The 21,817-nt window shown below is 40.7% G+C and overlaps 1 protein-coding gene across 15 annotated transcripts in view; it reads left to right on the forward strand.

The window, feature by feature from the left end:
* The window catches only part of SYNE1 (spectrin repeat containing nuclear envelope protein 1), a 387,376-nt gene that overhangs the window by 340,939 nt on the left and 24,620 nt on the right, over window positions 1-21,817 (forward strand). For 11 of the 15 annotated variants that reach the window (XM_036316912.1, XM_036316911.1, XM_036316914.1 and 8 more), the window contains 7 exons: window positions 9,140-9,302; window positions 12,334-12,521; window positions 13,381-13,531; window positions 16,680-16,862; window positions 17,120-17,257; window positions 20,093-20,284; window positions 21,436-21,769. In XM_036316912.1, the coding sequence (XP_036172805.1) occupies window positions 9,140-9,302; window positions 12,334-12,521; window positions 13,381-13,531; window positions 16,680-16,862; window positions 17,120-17,257; window positions 20,093-20,284; window positions 21,436-21,769 (1,349 nt within the window). Of the gene's footprint in view, window positions 1-3,105; window positions 3,268-9,137; window positions 9,303-12,333; window positions 12,522-13,380; window positions 13,532-16,607; window positions 16,863-17,119; window positions 17,258-20,092; window positions 20,285-21,435; window positions 21,770-21,817 lie in introns of those variants that run through there. The other 4 variants (XM_036316926.1, XM_036316915.1, XM_036316920.1 and 1 more) reach the window with 4 other exon arrangements.

Consider the following 21,817-nt stretch of genomic DNA (forward strand, 5'->3'; position numbering starts at 1 on the left):
TTTGTGGAGTCTCATCACACACAGATCTAACTCCCCCGGGAGGCTCTTGTATATTTGTCCACTTCTGTCTCCTTCTGAAGCGGACCGGGTGAAATGTTGACCATTGATTTGCCCTGGAGTTTTCAATGCCACACGGTGCTCATTCATAGTTTCCTTGAAGCCTTTCCTAAATGACTCTCCATCACATTAGCTTTCTGTTTCCTTGTTTATCGGAGCTTCACTCATGCACAGACTAAATGGCCGTCTCCCACACCCATCTGCCAGTGTGACCTGCCAGCTGAAATATTAAGTTTCCATGCGTCAGACTCACTCACCTCTCTTCCCTCTTCCAGCTTTTCTTCACACTGATTCATTACCACAGAGCATAACACAGATATGCCTTTCGGTATGTCTACGTGTTCCAGTGCCTTTGTGGGAATTGGAAAGGCTGTTTTTGAAGATGACCATATTTTCGGGTCAATAGCTTCCCAACTAATAGAAACACGGAAAAGGGAGAAAGAAAGAGATTTGGGCACACAGGGCAACATAGAAGTCTACACTTGAAACCCATATAATCTTATTAACCAAATTCACCCCAATAAATTTAATAAAAATAAACAAAGAGAAGGATAACAAAATAGGAAGTGAGACAAGGAGAGAGAGAGAAAGAGAGAGAGAGAGAGAGAGAGAGAGAGAGAGAATTCACTGATACTAATTTTACCACCACATATAAATAGAATGCATAGTTGTGAATCAGCTTCCTATATCACCAATGGGTTGACCATTCTGAGTACAAAATAAATGTCTTTTTCATTGAATGTTTAAATTGTCACCAAGCATTATCAGTATTTTTGGGCAACAAAATATTTGCTCAGTTATTTTCATGGCGTAATGAGTAATGTTTTAGTATCCTTTCCATACTTCCTAGGCCTGCTCAGTTCAGTGTAGCAGTCAGTAGCTACATGTGGTTATCTAAATTTACTGAACTGGAATACAATTAAACTAGAGTTTAGTTTTAATTATAGTCCATTGTACTGGCCACATTTCCAGTGTTCAGAACGCACATGAGGATGAAGGCTACGTTACTTATTGGGCACTGCAGACAAAGAATATTGCCATCAGCCCAGAAAGTTCTATTGGTCAGCGCTAAGACAATTGAAAGCATTTCTGAGCCCTTGGTTTTCATTAAGAGTCAACATCAGAAACAGTCACCACTATAATTGCTATAAAACTGTCTTCAAGGATCCTGCCTTTCATCTGGCCAGTGAACCCTGTGCCAAAGCCACACAGCAACTTTTCTGGAGCTCCGGGCGGACTGGAAGTCTGTCTTTCAGCATGAGTGGTTCTGTGCTTCCTACAATAGGAAATGCAATGTTGAACATTTCCCACCTCAGGATCTGGGATTGTCAGACTCAAGCTATTTGCTCTGTTGCAACAGCTTGTCTCCTGTTATGGATTCATGACCAATATATTCCTTTAATCAGAGTTTTCATTTATATTACTGATTGTAAAAACTTCTCAGAGGAGTGATTGTTTTATTTTAAAAATCACAATAGGCTATCTTTGAGTAGAAAGGTTTAAAAATAATTTTATTTATAACTAAGTATGCTGGAGTATATTACTTTTTTAAAAATATATATATTTTTATTGATTTCAGAGAGGAAGGGGGAGAGAGAGATTGAAACATCAATGATGACAGAATCGTTGATTGGCTGCGTCCTGCACATTCCCTACTGGGGGATCAAGCCCACAACCCAAACATGTGCTCTTGACCGGAATCAAACCCAGGACCCTTCAGTCTCTTAGGTGGATGCTCTATCCACTGAACAAAACCAGCTAGCGCTGGAGTATATTTCTTATGTAAAATGCAAGTTTGCTTCTTTTACAAAGAGTGTTTCTCTTTTAAAAGGAGTTGGCTCCTTGCCCTAACTGGTTTGGCTCAGTGGATAGAGCGTCAGCTTGCGGACTCAAGGGTCCCAGGTTCGATTCCAGTCAAGGACATGTACCTTGATTGCAGGCACATCCCCAGTGGTGAGTGTGCAGGAGGCAGCTGATCGATGTTTCTCTCTCATCGATGTTTCTAACTCTCTATCCCTCTCCCTTCCTCTCTGTAAAAAATCAATAAAATATATTTTAAAAATAAATAAATAAATAAATGAATAAAAAATAAAAGGAGTTGGCTCCCACAGCCAGAGCCCAACATCTTGTTTTATTTTACTTGCAATTTGCTTAGCAAATGTTATTTATTTCTTTATTTATTTGTGTGTTTGTATACCTTCATCCAAAAAGGATTTAAAGCAGCCCGCATGAGTCACATTTTATTAAATTACCAGTAATTAATAACTTGAAGTTTCTTTTCTTTAAAAGCTTAAATTATGAAATTAATATAGACTCAGTGCAGAAAATTTGGAAACTGGAAATTCACCAAAGAGAAAAAGTTGCCTGAAATTCCACCAAGCAAATGAACAGATACTTTTTAAAAATCACCATACAGTGAACATGTTATTTTTATCACACTATATCATTATTTTTAAAAGGACAAAGCCTCTGACTATGTAAGTGGAGAATACCATGTCTTCATTCTCTCTCATGCTCAAATAGCCTATCCCCGGGTAAGACCAAGCCCTCTCCCGGACTAGCTTTCCCATCCCACCTTCCCGAACAACCCCAGAAACTGCTTACACCCCTAAGCTGGCCAGGAAACTGAAGAAAAAGAGAAGTTGCTCCTTTTTGCTACTGCAATGGGCTATCCTTGTGGAGGGCTTGTTTGTTTGCATTTGGATGATTTACGGTTTTCACATATCCTTTCCCAGTTAACAAATAGCCCAGGAGGAAAGTGGCCGGTCCCTGCAGAGCGACGGAGTGTCTGCCGCCGGCCTTATTTGTGATCTCCTCCTGTCTTGAGGCCCGGAGCCGCCCCTCCTTGCAGATTACCCGGAGCCTTTTCCCCTCCTCACACTCCTGGCCCGCATTCCAGGAGCTCAAGCCCGGCACATGCTAATGAATGTGGGTTTTATTTAGCAACATGACCACTTGTCACTGCCCAGTGTCATATTATCCGGCAGAGACTTACCAACATTTGTCTAGAGGGAGCATTTTCATATTTCCAAACGCAGACCAGGGGAAGCTTTCCTCCCCACGCAGGATTTAGCCTTTTGCTCTGCACAGCTAACTTTTGCAAGTGGAAGCTTCATGGTGGTGGCGGAGGGGCTGCGTGCTCTGAGGATGGCGGAGGACGGCGGTGTGGACGCAGATCTCCCAGACTGTAACTGCGATGTCACCAGGCAGGCATCTCCTTGAGTTTCTTCCATTGTGCATAGCTCCCGGGTTACGTGGGCTTCGTGGGTTGGCGCTCTACTCCGTAGTTGTGTTGCCAGTGCTTAGTGGAGAGGACCGGGGTTAGGAGGTTGTTGGCCATGGACTCCTAAGAGTTATGTGATGGCTGGGTTTCTTGTCCCCCTCCTGGGCCCATGGAGCTGGATGAAAAGGTTGATGAACCTGGTTATGGCTTGGCATTCCAGTTGTCTCCGGACTGTATGCGTCATATGAGGGAGATGGCTACAGTAGGGAGCCTGGGACACAGGAAAGAGACTGGGGAAAAGATCCAGTTAGTCCATCCTTTGCTATTTAAAGGATGGACTCCCGAGGAAACCGAAATTCAGCCGTAGCCAGATCACACCATTGTAGCTGAAAGCTGTCCCTATATTAAGTACAAACCTGCTCATGTTTGAAGAGCCTGGAGGGCTTTGTGTGTGAGAAACAGTTGGTTCTGTTTAGGTTGGGTCGCTAACTAGTATAAAGATTTTGAAACATATGCAAAATGTAGAAATGTATTTCTAAAATAGTAACCGGGCACTGTGCAAATTTTACTTCGTGATTTTTTCCAATTAGAATATCATTTTCTCAGTAATTTTCATTTAATTTTTAAAATTCATTTTCTTATTCCAGAACATCCCCCAAATAAATTCCTACTGTCGAATAGGATTTATTAATGATACTTTTGGTTCTGTTATATTAAGATATAAATTTTTGGTTTTGGTGTATGGTTGGTTCTACCTAAATAGTTTGAAGGAATGTACTGAGATGTATCTATTGTGTGTGTGTGTGTATTTATGGGACAATGCTAAGAATTAAGAAGCTGGACAACTGGATTTAGTAGCAGGATCCTTCTCCAGCAAGGTCAAGTGCCCATAAGGACTGTGGAAGGGGAACCATAAGCTGCAGGGACTTACAGATTTAACAGGCTTGTAAACGCACCCAGTCCTGTGACGTCTGAAACATCTATTTTGAATTATAATCCTGGATGCTACCAAAAGATATGTTGCTCAAACTTCTTAGAATGACAGATACATTAAAATATTGTGACACTTTCTCCAAAGATTTCCTTTAAAGAAATCATGGGGAAAATATTGAACATTTTCGCTTCAGAAAGAATGATCCTTGTCCTGCAAATACCAAGTTTAATAAACTCAAGGGAGATGTATGAGGGTTTTACTACCCATTTTTCTCTCCAACACATAATGTATTTGCTATTTGTAGTCAAATACACTTTTTTTAAAAAAATGAAAAAGGAGAACCACTTAAATATTCACCCCATTGACTTCACTAAGATTTACACATTCATTCGAAAGAGGAACTTGTCCCTAATGGACTATATGAACAAGCATTTCCATGTCACGATGCCCTTGACACATTGCACACTAACTGCTGACTGTTGGAACTCCTTCAATATTGTACAAGATAACTAACCCTGTAAATGATTTGGCTGGTATAGACAATATCCAATGGAACAGTCTTAACTCACACCTCTTTGTGCCTTGGATCTTTTAATCATTTTTGCCAGCAAATTTTGAACCAAGAAAATCAATTTCAGCACAGATAAACCATTTGCAAATGTTGGACCTAGAGGAAAATGTTAAGACTCACTTCATATTAACTAAGTAATATCAAATAAATTTAAAAAGAAAATATGTTAACTAAGTAAAGATATTTTACTTAGAATAGTGATTATTAATGTTTAGCAGGCACTTAATGCACTACTTTGTGCAGCGCTTACAGTGGCAGGGAAAAAAGAAAAACAAAAGCGGGAATTCACAGCTGCACCTTCCCAAGGAACTTACCGTCGGGGAGAGAAACGTGCAAAAATACTCCCGGGGGTTAAGATACGTGCATGTAGGAAACAAGCACTGAGGTTCTCTCCTAGCCTCTGGCGCCAAAGAAAACCCTGATGACATGATGAGGTTGTTCTAAAACCCTACCCCAAGCATAGTCAGCATCCAGTTCTTCCCAACTCTGAAGACAGGATGCTGGTTAGGTTGAGAGGTCCTGAGAGGACATTCTTGCAGGGGTAACACCAGGACACACACATCTCAGTGCAATGATCTATTCTCCAGTCCTGTTCCCGTAGCTCTATTGATGATCATTTATCTTATAACCGGTTTGGGCCACTAAAGCAGGTGGCCAGGCTATGTTAAATCCCAAGGCCATGCTGTGCGCATTGCTAGAATGTACACCTGAGCTTGGCATTCAGGAGCCATTCAAAAATTGTCATTTGCCCAGCTAGTGTGGCTCCGTGGTTGAGCATTGACCTATGAACCAGAAAGTCATGGTTGAATCCCCGTTTGGGGCATATGCCAGAGTTGTAGGCTCAATCCCCAGTGTCGGGTGTGCAGGAGGCAGTTGATCCATGATTCTCTCTCATTACTGATGTTTCTATCTCTCTCTTCCTCTCCTTATCTCTTCCTCTTTGAAATCAATAAAAATACATTTAAAAAAATAAAACTGTCATTCCCTGGCTGACACACCATTTCTCATTTCTTAGGCATATGAAAAAGATAAATGGATTGTATGTAAAAGTTCTTGGGACTATTATTTAAGGCCAATACCTTGAAATGCCCTGGGGACAGGGTACAATTTATATTTATAAAGTTAATTAGAGAAGTCTTATTTATAATGGAATTATGGGAAGTGATATACATATTACAATACATGCTTTCTATTCCCTAATTAATAGGCTATCTTGTAAAAGATGACCCTAATTTTTAAATACAACTGAAAAAAATAAGGTAATATACCTAAGAGTGGCTTTATGAACTGAAATGTTTTCAAATATAGGCATTATTACTATTATCATAATTAATGAAATAAGGGTATTATTATTACCCTGGCCATAGTGAATTTTCTTTCTTTTTTTTTTAAATATATATTTTATTGATTTTTTACAGAGAGGAAAGGAGTGAGATAGAGAGTTAGAAACATCGATGAGAGAGAAACATCGATCAGCTGCCTCCTGCACATCTCCCACTGGGGATGTGCCCGCAACCCAGGTACATGCCCTTGACCGGAATCGAACCTGGGACCTTTCAATCCGCAGGCCAACGCTCTATCCACTGAGCCAAACCGGTTTTGGCGTGAACCTTCTTTTAAAAGTATTTGTGTGACAGGGGAAAAGTGATTGTGTCATGACTAGATTTTTCATCTGATAAACATTGATTTACAGATATATAGAAACTATAAGAGAAGTGGTAATACCAGTTTTATGCAATTAAAAATGATAAAAATGCCCAAAATACTTAGCTTCTGAGATATTTTCTTCATAGCAGTGGCTCTTGACCTGAGAAGCCTATCGAGTGACCTGGGGAGGAGTGTGGGGAGGTGGGAAGTGAGCAGCAGGCATGTGAAATCTGAAAGCCCCCGCGTGATCCTGTCACAGTTCTAGCTTGAGAATCATCTCTTTACTATTTGAAAGTAATTGAGCCGAGAAATACTTGATGACTCTGAGTACAAATTGTCAGTCTTTGAGAACATTCTATTGTACATCTCTGCCTTGAAATATATCACATCCCTCGGATTTTAAAAGGTCATGTTGCTCTTGACTATTTTTTAAATAGATACCTCTCTAGTCAAGCCAAGTTGACACCTCAATGGTGGAGGTATTGTAGAGCTCATCTGCCATTCATCTAATCCAGTGGTTCTCAACCTTCTGGCCCTTTAAATACAGTTCCTCATGTTGTGAACCAACCATAAAATTATTTTCGTTGCGACTTCGTAACTGTAATGTTGCTACTGTTATGAATCATAATGTAAATATCTGATATGGAGGATGGTCTTAGGCGACCCCTGTGAAAGAGCCGTTTGACCACCAAAGGGGTCGCGACCCACAGGTTGAGAACCGATGATCTATATGATGAGCAGTATCAAAGGTGATGGCATTTCCTGAACCAAAAGGCAGGCCTGAGGGTCCAAAAGAAAACCTGACTTTTAAACAAGGCTGTACCAGAAATCACTCATCGTGTGCTTATCATCCACATCACTGTTCTTTTGAGAGCAGTCTCTACACACTCAGCCATGACAGTTCTCACCAGAAATCTAATAATTGATTTTTTGCTGCTATTTCTTGATGATAATAGAGTTGAGAAATACTATGTGTCCTTCCCAAACTCCTGCTCGTGCCCTGCCCTCCCTTGGAAACACCTTTATAAACTCATGTACCTGTTCCTGTCCTTGTGCTTTTCACCCGTATCCTCTGCATCCTTATTCATTATCTATCGTCACCTGGAATGTCTCTTCTTTTTCTTATGTTTTTAGCATCTTCTTCATCATTCCTTATTCTCTGCCTAAAACAAGTCCTAAAGCTATTCCAAATATTAAACTGCATTAAACAAATCATTTCTTTCTAGTAGCCAGATTATTCTACAGATGCCATAGCATAGTTACCTTCACTGCCTACTTTCTTAAAATCATTGACATTACTCCCTGACCGTAAATGTATATCTTAACTTTTGTTTCCCTTGATCAACTACTCAAATTCCTTGGCCACAGGCGTAGCGTTTCTGATTCAATAGGACTGGGTTTGGATCTAGGAACCTGCATTTATATGCGACAAACCAGGTGAATCTAGTACAGGAGGCATTCGCCCAGCCGGAGTGGTTCAGTGGTTGAGCATCGACCTATGAACCAGGAGGTCCCAGTTTGATACCGGTCAGGGCACATGCCCGGGTTGCGGGCACAGTCCCCACTAGGGGATGTGCAGGAGGCAGCTGATCGATGATGCTCTCTCATCATTGATGTTTCTATCTTTCCCTCCCTCTCCCTTCCTCTCTGAAGTCAATAAAAATATATTTTAAAAATAGAGGAGGCATTCAGATTGTACTTTGACCACACCCTTTCATAGGACTTCAACTCTATGCCAACAGCACCTAAATCATTGCAACCATCTCCATCCTCTCCTCTGGACCCACAACTACATTTCCTTACATGTCTGACCTGATCCCTCAGACTCATCGTATCCCAAACATAATGCACCATTAACCCCCAAAACTTGCTCCTCATCAAGTATACTCTGAGACAGCACCCAACTGCAAAACACATTTTTCACTCCTTCTGCCTCACACCATGCCTATTCATAAATTAAGCAACCCAGTCCTCACCTCTGTTCTCACTGTTTCCCAAGTGGAGGCTTTGATGGGAGCTGTTTGGACTCTTTTGTTTACTTCCCGAATGGGCTCTCACAATAGCCTTCCTTCAAACTTTTAACTTAAAATCAAGACTGATGGTAGATCCTTTTGCTAATCTTGGCAGAGTTCCTAATCATCTTTAAAACTGCATACAAACCCATTTTTGTGTCACTACAGGATTTTTATCATCTTACTCCAGTCTACCCACCAATCTTGTCTCTTATAACGTCTTCATCTCCCTTCAACCCCCCTTCCATCCTCTCTATCCCCGGCCTCCTTGGCATTCCGACACTGTACCTTCATAATCTCTACTTTCTCCCAGGCAATCTTCATAGGAGTATAAGTTAGTATATCATTTATGGAAATCACTTTTGTGACACATGGGAGTTCTATCCCTATTATGTTGTTACAGCTATACTGACTGTAATCATAGCCAATATTTGTTGATTTTCCCCCCATGTTCCCTGGAGCATTAGACTCATTTAAATCTCACTAGTACTCTCACTTCATCTCCATTTTATAGATGAGGAAACAGAAACACAGGAAGCTTATACCACTGCCCAAAGTCACACAGCCAGTAAGTGGCTGAGCAGGGTGGACTTTGGCTTTTGGCGACTTGTCTTCAGACCTAGCGCTCCCTGCTGCTTGGGAGGGAAACACGAGTGGGCCTTTCTCTGAAGTGGATGTCCTTTCTCTGCCCACAGGATCAAGAAGCTGAAGGAGACTCTGGTGGCGGTCCAGCAGCTGGATAAGAACATGAGCAGCCTGAGGACCTGGCTGGCTCACATTGAGTCAGAGCTGGCCAAGCCCATCGTCTATGATTCCTGCAACTCGGAAGAAATACAGAAGAAGCTCCAGGAGCAGCAGGTAAATCGGAAAAAAATTGAAGAAAATAAATAGGCTTTTGAATATCTGTCCTCCTGTCCTGGCCAGAGGGTGGGTGTGAGAGGTGACTCGGGAGGGAACGTGTGGAGGGTGCTTGGCAGGTTTAGTGAGTAAGGGGAGGCTTTGCCCAGGCAGGTGTTTGAGGCAAATAAGTTCCATGTCACCACAGTGCTAACTCTTAAGAAGATATGTCATCACAGGGTTAATGTTGGTCAATCAAGAAGCCATCCTAAGATGATAGGTTAGGTTGAGCAGCAATGATGTATCTAAAATAATGCTGTCTGTTTTGTTTATTTATTTGTAGATTACTAGCTCACTACCATAAACTTGGAAAGAAACCTTTTTCTTTAATTTTTTTAAAAATATATTTTATTGATTTTTTACAGAGAGGAAGGCAGAGGGATAGAGAGTTAGAAACATCCATGAGAGAGAAACATCGATCAGCTGCCTCCTGCACACTCCCCACTGGGGATGTGCCCGCAGCCAAAGTACATGCTCTTGACCGGAATCGACCCTGGGACCCTTGAGTCCGCAGGCTGACGCTCTATCCACTGAGCCAAACCGATCAGAGCGAAAGAAACCTTTTTTTTTAAAAAAAAATATGTTTTTGTTGATTTTTTTTCTTAGAGAGAGGGAGGGAGGAGGGGAAGAGAGAAAGAGAAACATTGATGTGAGAGAGAAACATCAATCGCTGTCTCCCGTACATGTCCCCACTGGGGATCAAACCTGAATCCCTGGTATATTCCCTGATTGGGAATCAAACCAGAGATCCCCTTGGAGAATGAGACAATGCTCAACCAACTGAGCCACACTGGCCAGAAAGGAGCCATTTAAAATTTCATATAGTAGTGTTTGGAGAAAGATTGCAGCGCATACTTAGAGATTTTAGTGCCTAAAATAATTGTCTTTTGAAAGGAGGATTGCATGACCTGCAGACCACACGCAGTAATTTCACCTTCATATGTGTACCAAAGACAGCATATTCCACTGGCATACAATACACACCCCAGCAAAGCAAAAGAGGGTGATGCTGAAAAATGCACACAGAAGGGATTTCCACCTCCCACTCCCCTTGCTGCTTCTTACTAAGCATGGCAGACTCCAATTGCCATAAGTAAACCCCATCAACCCCATCAAGTATTGCTACTCCATGCATTTAGATTGTCGTTGAAAATTCTGTCCACACTCTGGTTATTTTTATTAGTATTTAGGCCACCTATAGCCAAGTTTCTTAACTTGCTAGTAAAAAATGTTTAAAATATATAAACAGACCTATTTCTGCAATCCTGTGAAACAGTTTATATTTTTAGTTTTCAAACTATTTAAACCAATGAGAATAGGCATTAAACTACATTTTTTTAGGTGTTGGGTTTACTTTGATATTTAAATTAGCATTTCTTTTCACAAGCAATTGTTAGGGTATTTTTTTCAATTTTTGTAACATTAAAACCTCTGATGGACTCTTTGATGTTTGAAATTCTGATGATTGAACTTTGAGGGGGGCTGTCAATAATCCAGATTTCCTGGAGAACATGGTAATGATAACTACAAGTGATAACTAAAGTTAAAATTTAATGACCAGTATTGTAATTTAGCAAAGGTAAGAAAATTAAAACAGTATCTAATTAAATATGGCAAATTGATTATATGCACATATAGCCCCATCCACTACTAAAACCCCAACGCAATGATAGTGAAGGGGGAAAAGAAAGTCAAAACCCACAATTGCAAAGAGAACAGAAGAAATGCTAGAGATGCCAGACATCCGACAGAATTTTGAATAGGTGAATAGTGATGGTGTCAGCAGAGGGAGGAAGGAGAAAGATCATTCATGCCACAAGAGTTCCAAAAAGGCTCAGGATGTGGAGATATTAAGTCTTTGTGGCTTTAAAATGGAAGATTGCTTAAAAGTCTTAATAAGGAGTGATTAGACTTCAGATATTCTCAACACTCCCCGCCCCCTGTAGCCTAGCTAGTCAGGAGAAAAAGGTGAGAGAGAACATACATACAAGAATATTAATCCCAACTATGTGAGTAAATTGAGGAATTATCTTTAGAATGAGAGTAAAGCTAAGCATATTCTAGAGCTGTATCAAAGAAAAGGAAAATATATTAAGGACCATAATTAATAAGGCAAGCAAAAAATGAACTCACTTTTAGTGATGGAATACTTTGAGTACATTGAGTTAAAAGCTCAATAGAAAAAATAATGTATATTTTGTGCTGATATACTTTGCAGTTAATATAAAGATTTCACAAAGTTCAATGCCTTCTTTACCATCATATCTATGTCCTTCATTTAAAATTGCTCACTGAGAAAAAAATAAATAGGTAAATAAATAAATAAAAATAAAATTGCTCACTGCGGAAGCTGCTGATGAAGCTGCTGATGATAATGATGATGTCATCATACAGAGTAGACAACCTCAGTCCCTTAAACCCACAGTACCTCTTAACAATGGTAGAATTAACATATCTGTAGAGATCAAATCCCAGATCTTGAGTGCCAGCTGTTAACAGGAACACATATATTATTTTGACCAATTGATTGATCAATCTATCCATGGGAATAGAAGTGATATATCTGTGAAGTTGAATCTGGGACAAGATCTATATTTTTTTACTTTATCTTTATTGTTGAAAGTATTACAGATGTCCCCGCCTTTTTTCCCCATTGATCCCCTCCATCTCGCACCTGCCCCTCCTAGGCCTTCACCACACTATTGTCTAGATTCATTTTTTTTAATCCCTAAGGAAGCTCATTTTATTCTTGATATAGCTAATGTAGTCTATTTCATTTGTTTAGTTTCTATTTTGGCATTGCTCACATAGCTGACATATTTCTAGATTCATTTACTCATGCTTTTGAGCTTGCCATATTTTATAAATGAAGTTGAAGTCTCATGGATTGAAGGAAATGAAATATTTGTCAACATTGGGCCTAACCATTTGTCAGTCAGTTTCTCCCGTGTGTATACCAGGATTGCAATAAAGCGTGTCTCATTCCCCACAGGACCTTCAGAGAGACATAGAGAAGCACAGCACGGGCGTGGCTTCCGTCCTCAACCTGTGTGAGGTCCTGCTGCATGACTGTGACGCGTGTGCCACCGACGCCGAGTGTGACTCCATCCAGCAGGCCACGCGGAATCTGGACCGGCGATGGAGAAATATCTGTGCCATGTCCATGGAAAGAAGGCTCAAGTAAGCTGGGATGTTCAAACCGCTGGGAAAGAGGAAGGACCAAAAGAAAAAAAAACTTACCCAGAGTAGCCATTGGTCACTATTTCCTTTCGGTTGCAAAGTCCAGAAATAGCCTGGGTTTTCCGAATGCGTCGTTGTCCACATTTAGCTGGGAAAACAAGCAGATAGAAAGGTAACATGCAAATATAACAAGCCAAATGAGGCCTGACCTAACCGTTTAAATATCATTCAGAGAAATACGCCTTTGCTGAATAAGTATGTTACAGAATTGGTGGTTGAACAATACCATTCTGTTGTTAAAAATTAAATGATAAAGCCAAGGGCTTATCTTAAAGCCCTTTGAAATTCAAGGCCGGAAAAGACAGTGCTGTGTTAGAAAATTAAGGTAGTGATTTAAGGCCCGTAATCTCTATGCTCTCTGGGGAACTCTGGAAAGCTCACTCTTTGTCTTGCTGTCCTCGACTGATTTTGATGGGGGTGAGTTTGATGTTGGACTTCAGTGGGTTTTCAAACCTTGTTTTGTTTCAGCAAAGCCTTGGCACGCATGTGTGCCCTGCAAACGTGGCCTTGCGCTTCCACACTTTCTTGCACTTTTCCGAACAGTTCACATCATGTGCATGTAACAACCGATGTGACTAATTCCACATCCAGAGCCGCAGGATGTGTTTAAAAAGAAACCCACAAAACAGCTGCATTGTGTCAGCTCCAGCAGTTGTCCCCTTTGCACTCGGTCAGAGCTGGCCCCAGCACAGCGATTGTCTGGCACCGCAGCTGCGTGTTTGGTCTTAATCCCGTGGCAGGTTCTGGAGCACGCACGGTCCCAAACAGTCAGACTCTGTTCTTTCGTGTTCTGTCTCAGAATTGAAGAGACATGGCAGTTGTGGCAGAAGTTTCTGGATGACTATTCGCGTTTTGAAGATTGGCTCAAGACTTCCGAAAGGACAGCCGCCTTCCCCAGCTCTTCCGGGGTGCTCTATACAGTTGCCAAGGAAGAACTGAAGAAATTCGAGGTGAGCTATCATTCCCAATCTCTCGTCCTGCTGTTGCTGTGGCAGTCCCCAGCTGGTAGCGGGTGTCCCAGGACAGAAACTCATGTTCACCCGCACATTCTTTTCTTCAAACAGCTGGGGGATAAGGCTGTGACCATCTTTATTACCATCTCATAAACAGGCAAGAAGTGGGGTCCAAGACTTTTATTTTAAGATGATCAAGAATTACAAATACAAAAATAAATATAAATAAATAAAAGAATTGCAAATGCAAAAATAAATAATTAAGTAAAAGAATTACAAATACAGCACAAAATAAAGTAATGAAGAGGAATTTTATTAGAAAACAAATATCAGGATTCCTCCCCCCCCCCGCCCCCGCTGCCACACACACACCCCTCTCCACAAGATCTTGGCATTCTTTTTAGTTCCTATTCTTCACAATCAACTATTTAAGATTAAAATATGATGGTTTTCCATTCTATAAAAATCTATCTTCCAAATATATTTTCTTCTTTTATTTTTACCTAATTGGAGCATGATATATATATATATATATATATCAGTAATAAAATGGAGTTGGCTCCAGATTGAATAAAACATTTTAATCACGAGCCACTTCTAATTATAAGTGAAGAGCAGTGCCATTCTTGAGTCACGGAGACTTTTCAATTTTGTGGAGACAAAAATAGCCAGCCTAATCACACTCACAAAGGCAGGAATCCTTCAATAACTGACTCCCATTCCCCACAATCCTGAGTCTGCCCCATCACTGTGATAGGAGAAAACCTTCTTGGCCGGCATAGCATGAAGTCAACCTTTTTTCAATTTGAAGTTTCTTCTCCTGTCATTTCCCAAATAGGCAGACGTGTGTACTCATCGATACCGACAGCAAATGGTTCTGATGCATGTGTCTTACAAAAATTATTCTCCGTTATTTATTCTGCCCAAAGCTCCCCAAGATGTTTAAAAGTCAGAATAAAAATCAAACCCAATTCAGCTGCATTCATTTTTTAATTTATTTTAAAAGTAACTCCCATTGGTTCTTTATTTATTATTTTTTTATATATTTTTATTGATTTTCAGAGAGGGAGGGAGAGGGAAAGAGAGATAGAAAATCAATGATGAGAGAGAATCATGGATCAGCTGCCTCCTGCGCGCCCCCTACTGGGGATCGAGCCCACAACCCAGGCATGTGCCCTTGACCTGAATCACACCCAGGACCTTTCAGTCTGTAGGCCGACAATGTATCCACTGAGCCAAGCTGGCTAGGGCCAGATGCATTCATTTTTACCTTACAATATTTACTGAGGCCTGTGATCATAATTATGACGTTTTTTTTGTTGGTCTAGTGAGGTTTAAAATCTGAGAGGGATGGGCAGGTATATGAACTTATAAGAATGTTTAAATACTGCGTGAAATAAATAAGTGTTCTTCCGACATCTGAATATGGATTTGAATGTAACTATATCACTAAATTCCAGGGGAAAATGTTTCCTATCTAAAAGGTTCTTCCTTAGAAAACCTTTGGTAAAAAGCCACAGTCGCCCAACAGTAGATGCAGGTCATCCTGGGTGAACCAATGTTAGTGAAGTATTCCTGTTTGCATCTTAGCACGCTCAGCTCCGGGAAGGTTAAGACTTCTATAATTGGCTTATACTACAAAGAAGATTATGTAAGATACTTTTGGATGCTATTTTAGACTCTCAGATTTTACAGCAAGCGTTAGTCATATCGTTAACTCCTGCAATGAATGATTTTATCATTCATCTTATATTTAATTTTCTTACAAGACAAAAATAAATCACGAAAATTAAATTTTGGCACGAATATTTGGGACAGATCTGGGGGTGCTGAGGTACCCACCCACGGTGCCTGCCAACACTTCAGTGACTTCTAGTAATGGCAAAAGCTGAACTTTTCTTACCACCTCCTTCTCCGAGGTAATAATTTAAACGTTGATAGAAAAGAATAATTGATTTACTAGGATGAAGGCTCTTAAAGCACCTCTCAGAAGGAAAGCCATTCCAGAGCAGAGATGTGGCAGATATAAATAGCCTGAGGGTCCAAAGGAAGCCAAACACTGGGACTGAGATGAGGACAGTCCAACTAATTGTACAATTTTCTGTCTAAGGCCAAGATGAAAATCAGTTGTAAGTCATACACATGAGTTTGAAAAAAAAAAGCTTAATTTTATTTTGGTCAAATGATTCTTTCTAGGGCTATGCTAGATTGCAGAGGGAAAGAATAAAGGGTATATTTACCTTAAGAAACTCTGAACTGTAAACATAAATAGCACTGGCCCGTGTGGCACAAGGGAGGCAACCAATCATTGTTTCTCTCTCTCTTCTCTTCTCTCTCTCTCTCTCTCTCTCTCCCTCCCTCCCTCCCCCTCCCTCCCTCCCTCTCTCCCCTCCTTCCTCTCTCTATAAAAAAAAATTAAATAAAACAGTACCGGGTAAGATGCTACATCACTTCTAAATGTTTTATAAAAACTGAAGCAATAAAAAAGAAATAGAGCATGGTCCAAACTTTTTTCAATGTAAAATTACCTGTATTTTACTAAGCTGTTTATCTTAAGAGTTCATAATAGCCTGCACTTAAAGGGCATTCTGCAAAAGGTAGTTTTATTTTTTTAATGGACACCAGAATTGAGGCGATTTCTGGATTTTTAAGAAATTACATATTTTACAAATAAAGAGAAAGTTCTTTTGAAGATACCTTTTCTCAGTATTCACATCAGGAATTGTGAACATTTCAAACTCATTTCAGCATACATAAATATTTATGTAATAAGTTTGTTTTACGGGAAAATTTTGTTCTAGCTGTTAATTATCTTAAACGCTATATTGTATACATATATGTGTAAATTCCATATGTAGAAGTGTGCAGTATATATGGGATATATGTCTGTGTATTTGTATATATACATATATATTTATTAGTAACCATTTCCGTGCACATTTTTGTATGCTCCACCCCCTCTCCCCACGCTGATTACATTATTTCCCTTTAAGAAGGGGATGTCCACACTCATTAGAGACTGGCCTGTGCCTGTCCATGACAGGGTGCCTTCCGTCTCCCCCTCACCCTGCAGCCTGAAGCCCTGACACCCTGGCCGAGAGCCCCCGGTGGGCCTCCCTCACTGAGTGCTTCTCTGTGGTCCTAGGCTTTCCAGCGGCAGGTGCACGAGAGCCTGACCCAGCTGGAGCTGATCAACAAGCAGTACCGCCGCCTGGCCAGAGAGAACCGCACCGACTCCGCCTGCAGCCTAAAGCAGATGGTCCACGAAGGCAACCAGCGATGGGACAACCTGCAGAAGCGCGTCAGCTCCATCTTGCGCAGACTCAAGGTCTTTATTCTGCCTCCTCCGTAGCTCAGGGGCCGGGAGGACAGGGTCGGACCATTCGAACCCAGTATTAAGACATAAGCACTGTGATTCTGTAAGATAGGGATGGCAAGAGGGGGATCTAGGGTTAATTTATATGTTAAAGGATGCAGGTTCTCATTGCTCATTAAGAAAATGACTTTCCGGAAGACCATTGGAATTGGCGGTACCGTCTCAATATGCGGGCTTTGTAATTTTTATGATCTTCTCTTCACCTCCAGCATTTCATTGGCCAGCGTGAGGAGTTTGAGACGGCACGGGACAGCATTCTGGTGTGGCTGACGGAGATGGATTTACAGCTCACTAATATTGAGCATTTTTCCGAGTGTGATGTTCACGCTAAAATAAAGCAGCTCAAGGTAATAGATTAGTGATTCTTCAGCTTATCAGTGTGAAGAAAGTCGAAGGGGAAGATCGTTTTAAAATATATTTTTATTGATTTCAGAGAGGAAGGGAGAGGGGGGGAGAGAGAGAAATATCAATGATGAGAGAGAATCACTGATCAGCTGCCTCCTGCACACCCCACATTGGGGATTGAGCCTGCAACCCGGGCATGTGATAGCTGGTTCATAGGTCAATGCTCAACCATTGAGCCACATGGGTTAGGCTGAAGGGGAAGAGATGTGCAGATCCTTTGGTGAAAAAAATAGTAACTTTTTTCAGTTTTCTTTTTTTTTAATTTTTGGGGGTGACATTGGTTAATAAGATTATAGAGGTTTTAAGTGTACATTTCTAGGATACGTGATCTTCATGTTGCCCAACATCCAAAGTCACATCATTTTTTATCAACATATATTTGACCCTCTTTACCCTTTACCCCACCCCTCTTCCCTGTGGTAACCACCATACTGTTGTCTGTGTGAGTTTTTGTGTGTTTGTTTCTCTTGTTTGTTCATTTGTTGCTTTCACTTTTATATCCCACCTATGAGTGAAAGCATATGTTTCTTGACTTTTTCTGTCTGACTTATTTCACTTAGCATGATACTCTCAAGGCTCATCCATGTTGTTGCAAATGGTAGTATTTCATCTTTTCTTATGGCTGAGTAGTATTGTATTGTGTATATGCACCGCATCCTTTTTATCCATTCATCTATCGAAGGGCACTCTGGTTATTTCTATGATTTGGCCACCATAAATAATTCTGCAGTGAACAAAGGGATGCATATATCTTTGTGAATAAATGTTTCTGGTAGATACCCAGAAGTGGGGTTGCTGGGTCATATGGTAACTCTGTTCATAATTTTTTGAGGAACCTCCATACTGTTTTCTATAGTGGTTGTACCAGCTTACATCCCCACCAGCAGTGAATGAGGGTTCCTTTTTCTCCACAGCCTGTCCAAAGCTTACGTTTACTTGTCTTGTTGAAAATAGCCATTGTAACATGTGTGAGGTGGTATCTCATTGTATTTTTGATATGCATTTTCCTAATGGCTAGTGAAGTTGAGCATCTTTTCATACATCTATTAGTCATTTATATGTCCTCTTGGGAGAAGTGTCTGTTCAAGTCCTCTGTGCATTTTTTAATTGGATTGTGTGTTTGCTTGGTATTGGGTTGTATGAGTTCTTTATATATTTTGGATATTAGCGCCTTGTCAGAGCTGTTGTTTGTAAATATCTTCTATTCAGTTGATTGCTTTTTTGTTTTGTTCTTGGTTTGTTTTGCTGTCCAAAAGCTTTTCAGTTTGATATAGTCCCATTCATTTATTTTTGCCTTTACTCCACTTGCCTTTGGGGTCAAATTCATAAGATCTTCTATAAGACCAAGAAATTAGTTCTTATTGATTGAAAAAAAATTTTTTTGAATGAAAAGGATATTAAAAATGAAATATAGAGCACTACCCAGAGATACCTACCATTAACATATTACTTTTATTTATTAACTTGATAGCCACAGTGTTGGGAATCTTTTTTCCTGATTAGTTTTGTGTGTGTGTGTGTGTTTTTGTGTTTTCCTGGTTTGTTTCTGGCACCTTCAAATAGTTTATTTGACCTCTATGTTTCAGAGAATTACAACTTTCTCATATTAGAATTTCATTCCACATATTCTACACTCATAGATGCCAAGTTAATTTTAAACATATTTTACATACTTCACTATATAATTCAACGACAATGGCTAGTTAAAATTTTAAACAGAAGGGACATCCACTACATTAGATAAAAGGATTCTCTAAGTGGAAATGTATTTAACAATTTGAATAATTTGCAAGGCATCTTATGAAATTTTCTTCCCAAGATAGTTAAACAGATTTAACAACTACATAAAATCATGATGGCTATAACCTTAGGTTATTATTATAAAACAGAAAGTTGCTCTTAAACATATATTAGGATGAAAAAAAATCATAAAATAGTTAAGCCTGGTATTTTGCCCAACCCCTCTTTCCATCCCTCCCACCCTGACTTTCCCAAGTTGTCTCACAGGCAAATCAATATTTAAAACCTTTGGCAGGGCATTTACTCCAAGTGGTAATTGAGCTTTTCTTTTTGGAGTCTGGCAGGGACATAGAACTCATTATGGCCCTCTATTCTCCCCTTGCAGTCTTCATTATTGGACAGTTTTGACTATTCCAGAGTTTATTCTTGTGAATTAAAATGTATCCCCTGACACTTATACCAAGTAGCTTAACTCTTCTGAACCATGTAAAGTGAGTCTAAATGATTCTCCAGAATTACTTATTTTTCAAATCATTTTCATCTTTCCCGCTTATGTCCCAAAACAGCAAAAATCATCTGAGTAGAATTGGTGATATTGTCATTGGCTTGGTTTCTCTTAGTCATGTCTGATGTACGATCAAGAAATCTAAAATTAAAATATTCAATATATTTCTTTAAAGTGCTATATTTCTTTCATTGGCACTGTAATGGTTACAGTTGATTGTCATCAGGAATAACCAGTGCTATGGATTCATGGTGGGTTTGAATGTTTTCTCCTCTGATTTTCTGCCCACCCTGTCCATGGTAGTAGATTGGAGTAGCCAAAGGCACGCTTCTGGTCATGGAATTTCAGTGATTCCATTTCCAACTCATGTTCTGACTTAAAATGTTTATGTTTTACTTTATAAAGTAAAAGCCTCGTGGCTTGTCATTGTATAGGGTAAGTTCAGTATTCCCCACGTGGTTTTTCTAAAGACGTAGCTTATTATTCCATGTCAATGTGAGCAATGACAATCACGTGGGGCGTTGCTCCCTAGGCCTTCCAGCAGGAAATTTCACTGAACCACAACAAGATCGAGCAGATCATTGCCCAAGGAGAGCAGCTGATTGAGAAGAGCGAGCCCTTGGACGCGGCGATCATCGAGGAGGAGCTGGACGAGCTGCGGCGCTACTGCCAGGAGGTCTTCGGGCGCGTGGAGAGATACCACAAGAAGCTGATCCGCCTGCCTGTGTGTAACACCAGTCTTCACTGTCGTCAAATCTAAAGAGAAATCGTGATGTGGGGTTCGGTAGTGTTGTACTGTGGCTAAGGGCCCAGGCACTGGATCCAGAATGCCTGGGTTCCAGTTTCAGCTCTGACGTGTTGGCTGCGTAACCTTCGGCAACTTACTTCACGTATCTTGCCTCAGTTTCCTCAACTGTGAAACTAGTTTAATAACAGTACCTACCGTGTAGAAAGGATTGTTTGGGGCATGAAATGAGGATGGCTAGATGATTGATAAATAGATGCTAGATAGATAGATAGCTTAGAAGAGTACTTGGCACATATCATCTATGGAAGATAAATAAGCTTCTAGAAGAAAGGAGATGAACGTGAACAATGTAAATAGTTGCTCTATTGATGAGGTTGTTTTGTGGAATTTTTTTCTCTTCCATTCCCCTAATTGCTGCCATAATCACATCTCAGTGTCGAGATGCTATTACCAGAATATTCGGAACCTTCTGTGTTAACTATATTTTGTGCCTGGGATATCAGTTTAAAATGGACCAGCTACAATTTTAACAGTGATTTCCTTCTGTTTCTGACATGTGCCACTATGTTTGTGGTGTGTTGTATGAATAGTACTAACTTGCCTTTATTTACATTATCTTATTTAATCTTACACTGATTCTTTGAAGTAGTTTTTGTTTGTTTTAAAATACATTTTTATTGATTTTTAGATAGAGAGGGAGAGGGAGAGAGAGGTAGAAACATCAATGAGAGAGAAACATTGATCAGCTGCCTCCTGCACGCCCCCTACTGGGGATTGAGCCCGCATTCTGGGCATGTGCCCTGACTGGGAATCAAACCTAGGATCTCTTGGTCCATGGGATGACACTCAATCCACTGAGCCACACCAGCTGGGCAGTAGCTTTTAATATTATTTCCATTTTAGTGCTGATTAAACTGAGGCTTTGTTAGATTAATTTATAAGACATTTTTAAAAGTGAGCACAAGATTCTTGTTATTTGGTGATAGGAAGTTTAAAAGTATCCCCACTGAGGTAGGAATGTGACCCCGACAAGCGTGAACTCTGAGCTTTGGTGAGAGGCAGGACAAGACGTGAGGAGGGATCCCCTGGTTGCTGCGGTAACGGAGTTGGCTTGACTGCCTTTCTAGCTCCCAGACGATGAGCACGACCTCTCTGACCGGGAGCTGGAGCTGGAGGACTCGGCAGCTCTCTCAGACCTCCGCTGGCATGACACCTCCGCGGACAGCGTGCTGTCCCCCCAGCCTTCCTCCAACCCCTCCCTCTCCCTCGCCCAGCCCCTCCGGAGCGAGCGGTCAGGACGAGACACCCCTGCCAGTGTGGACTCCATCCCCCTGGAGTGGGACCATGACTATGACCTCAGTCGTGACCTGGAGTCTGCCGTGTCCAGAACTCTGCCCTCTGAGGATGAAGAGGATCAGGAAGACAAAGATTTCTACCTCAGGGGAGCTGTTGGCTTATCAGGTAGGAAAAAGTGCTTCCTATATACAAGCTTAAAAGGAAGTAAAAGGG

This window comes from Myotis myotis, unplaced genomic scaffold, assembly GCF_014108235.1.
Source record: "Myotis myotis isolate mMyoMyo1 unplaced genomic scaffold, mMyoMyo1.p scaffold_m19_p_7, whole genome shotgun sequence".
In the NCBI taxonomy this organism is placed as follows: Eukaryota; Metazoa; Chordata; class Mammalia; order Chiroptera; family Vespertilionidae; genus Myotis; species Myotis myotis.